Genomic DNA, 10,608 nt, shown 5'->3' on the forward strand with positions numbered 1-10,608 from the left:
AGCACATATGGACAAAGGGAGAGCCAAGCAAGTTAGGAGACCAACAAGGTGCTCTGCGTTATTAACAAGGGTCCATGTACAGGCTCAACACTAACGTTTAAAAGTAATTACCAGGCTGGCAACCAGGCATTCAGCTTTTGGTTGCAAAACTGAAAATATGGCTGACATTTTTAGTCACATCATATTTTGATTAAGATATTATGCAGTTATACGTCAGCTTAATAATGAAAATGTGACTAAGACGAATGTTTAAAAGCCTTATTACAGTAACCGACGATTACGAAATTCTTTGTGGTTAAGTGTTTTCTTGATACTTTACAGAATTTGAATCCTCAGAGGGGGAAGAAACCAGTCAAGACAAGAGATGTAATAACTCTAACTTCTCTGATCACACCTGTGTCTCTGTCTCTCTTACACCCACATGCATACGGTCACACACGGACAATAAGAATATCAACAGTCCTGTTTGTCCCCTCATTGTTGACAATGGTAAATTTAATTTAGCTGTCCACCAGATGAGGTCTGAGCCATGCTCATTATTAACGCTGTCTGTCTACAAAGATAACAACGAGTTATTGTATTGTAATGGCTATAAGTTGACAAATTTGAACATACTGACTGGAAAAAATACTATAACTTAAGACAATTTCTGTATATTACATTATTTTAGTTTGTTTTGTAAGTACACAATATCGTTTCAGCTCATTTTCGCTTTTGCAGTAAAAAAAAATAAAAATGTTTTAACCAAAATGTTGTTTCATATCTAGTTGAGGTTTTTAATTTAGATGTAGTTTTTTACAGGGATGCAAACACATATATAGTGAAAAAAGGTCTGAAATGTACTTTGGTAGCCAAGAGTTTCCCGGGTTCCCATGAACGGATCACATCACCAACACGCATTAGTCTTCCGAGCCTGTGAATGCAGCGTTACTTTGGAGCGCTTACAACCGGAGAGCAGAGCCGCGTATTCGTCTTGATTTACTATCAGAGAGCGAGTCCACTAGTTAATCGATTGCGGATAGCGTCTGTCTCTAAGACAGTGAAAAATAATAGAGAGAGAAATAAAATGAGTCTCCGCCGCACGTTTTGCAGTTTGCTGTCCCTATTTTCTATGTTAAAAAAGTGGTTGCCAAAGGGGGCAACCAGAGGCCACCAAATGGTTGCCAATGGATACAATCTGGTTGCCGAGGACAACCCGTAACTGGCGAGCCCTGATGCACTCCAATGACTTTTAAATGCCAAGAACTATGACATGTTTCCATGGTAAGCAACAACAATACGTGCAGGTCGACGGAAAAGGAAAAAAAGTTCTCACAAGAAATCTCAAGTTTGCAACAATTGACTGCTGGCTTACAATTTGATATTACAATGAATTCCAGGTGTCAATTTGATATGCTCGCCGTTTCTTTTAGTTTTGTTATTTTATAAGTGTTTTACTTTTGACACGATTTTCAAACAAGCTCTGCTTCTGTGTGTCTGCAAATGACTTGGTACATTATCATCAGCAATGCTTCTGAGTAGCTTTGGATGTTATTCTGAAGTGGTCATTTTCAGCACAAGAATTTCAAGATTTCTAACTGGGCCAACTATCTATTGATTTTGGTGACATGGTGAAGATAACACTTCCAAAACAGAAAATACTAATAATTTTTTATCTTTGTCTCCAAAGGACACCTGCTGAGTAATACAGGATACATAACCATTGATATTGCATTACCACTCCAATCTACCGGGAAGGTTAAAATGTCCTCTAGCACACCTGTTCCTTGAACACACACACACACACACACACACACACACACACACACACACACACACACACACACACACACACACACACACACACACACACACACACACACACACACACACACACACACCTCGGAATGATCAATGTTTAATGAGTCCGTCACAGCTTAGGTGAGAAAGATGAGAACACGGTCGCCCATACATTGTGTTGCGCCGTGGTAACCATGGCAAACTGTGTTTCATGGAGCGTCTGGCTCCTCCTGGGCATTGATTAAAAAACCGATTGGCTCCGGTGTAATTGGAAGCTTTAGCGTGGCAGTGCAAAGATTTACAGCCTCACAACCATCAAAACGTGGCAGTCCTGGCAATCTACATGGTGGAAGCAGATTCAAATCAAAGACTATTCAGCATCATGTTTAGTCCGTAGCTGTTGGCACATGTACATCATCATATTATATTATATGTGCTTGCTTTAAATTGTACTTTCCAATATGCATGTTGACCTCCCCTTTTATTTTTTTTTTTTAATCTTTGGGGCCGGTAGTGTTGATCAAACCTACCTATCATAAAAACCTGCACTAAAGGGAGTTCTGGACTCCCTTCTCCAATAAGTGAGGAGACGTGTTGCCCTGGAGTCTAATCACACTGATCACACCGATGGAGCTGAGTGGAGGGAGCGACGGCTCATCACATCCATTCAATTTGGTGCCAAAGCCGTTTGAGAGATAAGTGCAGCATTAACGGGGGGGGGGGGGGGGGGACCTCGTTATCGGAACGCAGCCCATTTTGTGGCCATGTGCATTTCAATGAGAGGCCTCCACAAATAAGAGCTTCCAACAACCTCGAAAAGGAAAGGGTTTTGGGAGTGGAGTGACCTGAGCGTAACTTTCAGAAAAAGGCACCCTGTGTTCTGCATTGTGACATTGAGCAGGCAGATGGAATGAAATGACATTTTCATTCCCTGGAGGGGAGCCAGGCGCCCGCTGGCGGAAGATGAGTGGAGACTATGTTCACTTTTTAGAAAGGACAGCAGTCTTGAACAATTGGGGATCGGAGAGAAATGTGAAATAAAATAAGAGGTTATTAAGCATTGAAACTGACACTTGAAACAGTCGTCTACAAAGTAAATGCCAAGCAGACTGAGTCACTGCATCCCTCTAACCCTTTGATGTCAGTACCCAGTACCCAAGGCTGTCCTCAGAATAAAGTATTCTCAGGACAGCCTTGGATACAGTCTTTCAATGCTGCCACCCACAGCATGCAAATGGTCGGCTGTGAACACATTCTCACGGACACGGGCGTAGAGGGTTTATGCACACACACACACACACACACACACACACACACACACACACACACACACACACACACACACACACACACACACACACACACACACACACACACACACACCACCAACTTCTTTGAACATGCAGTCAGAGGCTGACACTGGTTTTTTTTGTAGAAAGCAGTAGAGAGAGGCGGGAAATGGGAGGTAGAGACACGCAGGGAATGACCACAGGCTGGATACGAACACAGGTCGCCGCAGGCGGTGCATATATGGGATGCGCGCTTACCAGGTTGAGCCACCAGAACACAGCAAAAAAAAATAATAATAAAACAATTTAAAAATAATAAAATTAAATAAAATAAAATTAAATTAAATAATAAATAATAATAATAATTATTATTATTATAAATAAATAAATAAATGACTCTCAATGATATTGTGATTTTACTGTTTCCACTATGAGCAGAGTTTTCAAAACATAAAGAAAACACAAAAAAACGGCTATTTTAAACACAATGAATTTTCGTAGGTATATTACCCTCAAAAATGCATCTAGTTTTCACAAACCTATTTATGTTTTCAGAAAAAAGTAGGATGACATGTTTTAGTTGCAGGACCAAATGAATGTTGTGAAAAACACACACAAAAAAATGTAATGCTATATATTCCCCTCCATAGTGATATATAATAAAATAACGACAGTAATCATAAAACCCTTAATCCCTGATATTACCTCAAACTATAAAATAACGACAATAATCATAAAACCCTTAATCCCTGATATTACCCCAAACTATAATTATATCATCAAAATCTCACAGCTCTGAAAAAGTAATAATGCAAAAAGCCACATATGAGGCAGATCCTGAACAGCAGGTTTGCCCTTCGCAGAGTTTGCAGAAAAGGTTATAGCTGTGCTGACCCTGTCTAAGACAAGCAACCTTTAAATGTTCTGTCCTGTGAACACAGAGCAGCTCGCAGAGAGTCAACAGGAACGTGTATGGGCAAAACCACCAACCACCCTCAGTCAAGTAACTGATAAAGTAGACAATTTGACAGTCGAGGAGGCTGCTGTTGTTTTGATGCAGGTACCTGTAGGACCAGCGGCTGAAGACAGGTTGAGCTCCTCCGTCTTTGACGGTGTCCATGGGGGCTGCTGCTGCCAGAGACACGCTAGCCTGGAGCTCGGCTATCCACCGCACACTAGATAGGAGATCGAAACTGTGCCACAGGGCCACTGAGCATTCGTAATGTGGCAGTGAACACTCACAAGGGCCTCTGCTCTTATGTCACAGAGTGAGGGTAGTTAGGTACCCAACCAGGGGAGTAGCAGCCTCCAATGGTGAGTGGAGGGGGCTGATGTTACCATGACTCCATGCAAAATGGAGCCCGTGGGGGTTAGGTGAAAAAGTGATGGGTCTTAACACGCAGGGGCCAGATGACCCAAATGACCCAAATGGAGCAAACTAGAACTTTAAAAAGTTTCTGCATGTCTAACCACAGGGAGGTTTGTCTCAAAAGAAAATGGGGGGGGGAGACTCCTGACCATCGCTGCAGTCAACTTTCCTAAAACGTTCCACTGATGTCCAAGTTCATTCATTGAGTCAAACCCTACCCCTACCCCACTCTAGTAGATTTCTGAGAAACCCGATGATTCACTACATTTCATTTCCTCTGACTCACCAAGAGGCATCACACATCTGAAACGTGCAGTGACGCATTTTATACCAGTAAGCCACAGAGCCACTGAATTCTAGAGTATGTGGTTAATACGCTTAAAACCCTGCATCACATTCACATAAAAAGAGCAGACTAACGCAACATGAAGTTTGCAGTTCTCCGTTTCAAATGTTGAGAGGTTCGTTAGCTCTGTAGCTGTCTAAGCCGTAACTTACAGACAACCATTTCTAAATGTGGCAAGGCGTCGGGAGCCTTTGTCCAGTTGCTTGGAGACAAGAGCCTCACGTTCAGTTTCTGTGCCTATATGCCCATGTGTAATAAAGAAAGCATCGAGAAGGTTTGTGTGTTTGGTGTGTGTGTGTGATTGTGTGTGTATCTGCATGAGTTTGCCCACTGAGGCAGGGGGAAAATGGCATGGAAGTCAACTGATGATTAACAGGGGAATCGTTCAACCTGAGGGAGTAATTATACAGGTCAAACAATGATGGAAATAAATAAGTTACATGTGTTTATAATACTGCTCTCCCTGTTGGGGACAAGATGGTAAACGCACCCTCTGCTCCCTCTTCTGCTCCCTCGCTTTGTTCATACATCGATGAACATGAATGCTAATGTGCAGTTTTAACTGCGTGTCTTGTGTGATGGAAAACACGGCTGCGAGGCTCTGAACAAGGCAACACAGGGAATCTGTGTGTAATCTGATTTTTGAACCAACAATAAACTAAGAAAACATAAAAAACACATGAATCCCCAGAAAATGTCAAGAACCAGAAGAGGACGACCATCAAGGTTGCATCTAATGTTACATTCTAAAAACGTTAATTATCACACTATTTACATTTTCATCCCATTATTTACAATGTCATGTCAGAAAACCTAAGATACAAGCCTATTCACCCTGTTCCGGGGAAAGAGTGACACGGTTACAGAAAGCGACAGAGTGGATCCCTCAAGCAAACTGGGCCATGTGTGTTTGGTGGACGCCGAGCAGCTGCAGTGAAATGCACCTCGGTCATCCTCCCTGTTGTAGACGGTGCCTGTGTTTCTTGCGGAGAAAAGTTAAGTCTTTTAGGATACTCGCACATTCTTGGAATTCTCTGAATAGAAATGGTGCAGGGGGTGCAGGAATTCCTTGAGGGGGGCCTTACACATATGCAATGGAATTTCTTGGCCAAGAATTACAGTAGGTCAAGGATGCATTCCAGCCTTGCTTGATATTTCCATAAACCATATTAGAGATTTAGGAAAAGCTAACTATGTGTAAGCCAAGGAGGTTTACAGAGAGTTTCCAGTCTCCTCTTTCTTATTCAAAACTTACTGCACGATGAATCTATCTGCATCAAACTATATGTACGCACACACACACACACACACACACACACACACACACACACACACACACACACACACACACACACACACACACACACACACACACACACACACACACACACACACTGTGAGTAGATGGCTTTCCGTGTTCAGCGCGACAACATTTATGATGTATTTTATGTCGTAGCACAAAACGTGAAAATCTCTTATGCTTGTGACAACCACAGACCTCATATCAGGAATTTAACCAAAAACCCATGCAAAAAACCCATTGACATTGAGACGAGGGAGGCAGAAGTGCAAAAAAGCTACCTCATTTCTGGGTTTTAGGACTCATTCCCGCAGCACTCTGTACATGTGCCCCTAAGAATGGTGAGGTAGTGGTGATCTCAATTCTAATGAAGATAATTGCGATTCTCATTTTATCCACAATCATGCAGCCCTACTTATTAGCATCAAACAGATATTATTTTTGAATAACCAGTAACCACACATGCTATGACGTCTCTTAAGAGATACTTGAAAGAGCGATAGAAACATTATGGGTTACTGTATTGTACAGTAACCCAATAAATATTTGCACTGGGCTACGGCGATCGTGCAAAATTCCATATCGTGGGGGGTTGTGCGAGCACATAGAATGTTATTTAACGTGGCAAATGTGGTCTCCCTGTTCCAGAAGTGCAGGATTTATAATTTACAAGTATTCACACAAAAACATCTAGTTTTTACTAAATTAAGTCCCATAGCAACAGAAAGCAACAGGGAGACAGGCGCGGCTTTTTTTAAACGTGAAAGGGCATCGAGATAGCAGATTGTCTGGGCAAGATATATTCATGAGGAACGTGTCCTCGGCGCACCTGCGATCACGGCGTCCTGGTGCGCATCATCGCGGGCGCCCGTGATCTGCACTCCGCCATGCTGCTCTGTTTGCCTAGAGCGGCAACATTTCTAGAACCAGAGCTCAGGGTCTATGTGTCTTCTTTTTTTTTGAGAACCTGCCCCTTTTAACATCGCTGCACCGGACTGCAGAGCAGGGAAGTGAGAGCCGATCACAAATGGTCACTCGTCAGCACTGAGCGGAGAGGGCGAGAGCCTCCACCCCCTCCCTCCGCTTCAGTTTCAGAACACCGTAAACTACACTTATACCGTGTCAATGCTCGGATTTTCCCTGGCGGATAAAAAAGAAAAAGAAAAAAATTGTCTGTCATCAATGTCAATCGCGATCGATGGAGTCGATCGCCAATAGACGATTTAGGCGTAAATCTGCCCAACCCTAATTTACACCTGTAATGATAACAATTCTTATAATAAATATAGCTGCAGGAAGCAATACACAGAGTCTATTTGAGTCGCTCCGACACACACATGCACAGTTTGCAAAAACTACAGAGCGAGTCTACGTCACGCGGCTCGGTACGTTCGTAGCCAAAACCCGCACATAATTAACGAATTGGATGATGATGTCACAAAGCGCCTCACTCCACAACCTCATTATTACGATTATTATTATTATATTATTATTATTATATTATTACTACTACTACTACTACTACTACTACTAATAATAATGATAATAATAATAAAAACATATGGACTTTTCAAAGCTATATAGCAACTGTATTACTATGGCAATTACTAGTTTAGCATAGTATTCTTCTGTGGTAAGCTTAAAGCCTTAAGTTTATAAGCAAGTCAAGGACTTCAACATTCCACTGATTAAATCAAATAATCATAGAGGGCACAGCCCGGTACAACAGGAAAGGGTGGGAGCTTGTAGCTTTTATCTTGTACCATACTAAACGGAGTTGCTTTCCGGGTATTTTAGAAGTAAATGCACACTAACACTAAGGGGTACATACTACTACTAAGATAATCAAGCCGATTTTGGGCCCCATTCCCCCCTTCAGGCGACGGTGAGCTCAATTTTTTCATGGGTCTACAGATTATCTTGCAAGATTTCACTCAATCTGCTTGGGAGTCTGTCCTGCTGGGTTGTAATATATTTCCTTATTTTGAACAGACAGTGACGTTTTCTAACCCAGAACATTGCCTATTGTTTGCGGAAAAAAAACCAAATAATGTCTTTACTTTTATTCTGATCATTTTTTTTTTATTGAAGTACAGTTTGAAAGAGATTGTAGATGTCATTTTTGTTTTATTTAATTAGTATCAATAAAAACTATTGATTGTATTGTGTATTGTATTCAGCTTGTGTATTTTTGATTATACTATATAGCCTATTTGTTGTTTTAAATGTCAAGTAATAAAGTATCCTATGTACAAAGTTCTTACAGTTATGGTGTCTTATAGTTTGATATCTGTCTAAGTATCACTGTATACATCAATATGGGGGGCATGGGCGTAAGCAGTAGTGAGGGTGACCCTCAACCAAGACGTCCTGACTTTGATTCCTTTTATAGTCAGATGTGTTTGATTTGGCTCGTACAGTCCAACTTATTGATGGAATCACCCTCTTTCATTTGAACATTTTGGTATGATTTAGTACAGTTTATGAAAACTATAGGACATTATAATGACCACCGACTCAGCCGGCCAAGGGACCAACACAGCGACGGACCTTCCTCCAGGTTGTTGGTGAATAGAATCTGTTTGTATGCTGTTTTGGCCAAATTGTTGCTCTCCATACACTATAGGAACATAACTGTTGAATGTATCATTAAAAACGTGTCGTTATGTGTGGGGTCACACATTTTTGAATATCTGTTAAGGTTTGAAAAATATTTTATGTAGGCCAGCCTTAACACAGACAACAAGCCACAGACACACACCACAGGGATCAACACCTGTCTGTGTGTCCAGGGGAGCAGACAGCTGCAGAGTGCAAAGGTGAACTGCAAAGAACTCACAATAAAGAGTCTGAGCTTGGGCTCCCTGCTTTACAGCACAACTTCCCCTTTCCTATTTTGTCAATACACATTGTTTTATGACCTAAAATGAAGTGGAACTATCAGAAACACAGCTTCAACACAGCTTGAGATAATAACATGGTTGAAATATATTACAGTAAGTGTTGGGGTGGTCCTGTGTGTCTCCCTAAAGCACATTAACACGCCTAAAACACTTGAAAAATATATAGGTAAATAAACAAGGAAAGGCAAGATCACACTCAAACAGATATAGACCCAATTTGGTTTTTATTCATTCTCCTCCCAATCCCAAGAGCCTCAGTGAAGGTTTCTTTACAATCCTGACGCACATCCTGTCTCTGACTACACGCTAGTCTGCCCTTTATGTTTAGTCTCGCTCTACTATATACAAGACTGATGGCTCTTCAATATTTGAACGGTTTTAGTAGCCGGAGACGGGTAGACCATATCTGTAGTTTGACGTAGGGGCATTTTTACACAGTAAAGAGGTCTATACACTCACTGGCATCCTGGTTAATGATCCCACATTACAAGACTACATGCAAATTAACCGTTTTGTTGGGAGGAGGTTTATTTTTTTATTTAAATTTTTACCCGAAATATATACACATGTTTGAGTCCTGCCATAATTTAAGTGTGTAGGTCTGTTTTAAATTGATCTGACATTTCATTGTGTCTTTTTTTGTTTTTATCCTAAGTGTGTAGTAACAGTCCCACTGAGTTTCTAGTTCTAGTTCTAGATTTGAGTTCTTCACTTAAATATTTAAGTGTATATGCTTGTTTTAAATTAATCTCGTGATATTATCGAGTTGTTGGGGGGTTTTTTTTAGCTGTTTATTTGGATGCGTTTATCCTTTGCTTTTATATAATGTATTGCGTGCCTTATGTAAGTATGCGCGTTAAATGGCCCTTGTGCACGATGTGTCCTGCACAAAATAAGCTTGCCTTCCCCTGCCTGTCACTCACATCTAAAAACGAAGTAGCACGGTGAGAAGATGTACCTCACTAAAAGAGATTTCTCTGCTGTTTACGTGACCAGTACCTCACCCGGCGTGGACATCACCTTATGGCTAGCGCATTAGCACGACGCTAACGGTAGCTGCCGCTGTCTTTGTGCGACAGTGCCTTTAAAAAGTTGAGGAGCGAGTTTATTTCAACGTAACCGAGACGGGGATTCGCGTCTGACTCAAACGTCGGTTTGGTTTTCTAACTAAACGAGCGGGTCGTGTGGGTGTTGCGTGTTTTGTTGGGGTTTTTTTTTTTTGGGGGGTTTTGTTTGTTCGCTCACCTTGTGCTGTAGTAACTCATGTTTATCCGCCGTTGCTATGGCAGCTTTCCCAGCCGGCGGCCTCCTGCGGCGCTTTTACTTCTGGTCGGAAATCTGTTGCTCACTCCTTGGTTACCGCACGCCGCTCCGTCGCGCTGTGCCATTGGTCGCCTGGGTGTGAGAGCAGGACGGGGATTGGCTCGGATTGGCGACGCCTTGGAGACGTTGGGATGCGTTATTGTTCGTGATGGTGACCAAACATTGAACGACTATAATATGTATTTATTATTAAATGCTTGCGAGCCCTTTTCTTTATTGTTATAATATAGTATTATTATTATTGCATTACAATATTGTATATTGCCTTTTTCGGGTTTTATTCTTATAACTTTATTAAG

General features: G+C 41.5%; 1 protein-coding gene across 2 annotated transcripts in view; it reads right to left on the reverse strand.

Moving 5' to 3' along the window:
- tulp3 (TUB like protein 3) overlaps positions 1–10,327 on the reverse strand; it is a 35,667-nt gene extending 25,340 nt beyond the window's left edge. For both annotated transcript variants that reach the window (XM_080022756.1, XM_080022755.1), the window contains exon 1: positions 10,232–10,327. In XM_080022756.1, the coding sequence (XP_079878882.1) occupies positions 10,232–10,251 (20 nt within the window). In that variant the 5' untranslated portion in view covers positions 10,252–10,327. The remainder of the gene's footprint in view (positions 1–10,231) is intronic.
- Positions 10,328–10,608: the final 281 nt, after the last annotated feature.

The sequence above is a fragment of the Zeus faber genome, assembly GCF_960531495.2.
Source record: "Zeus faber genome assembly, chromosome: 21".
Classification (NCBI taxonomy): Eukaryota; Metazoa; Chordata; class Actinopteri; order Zeiformes; family Zeidae; genus Zeus; species Zeus faber.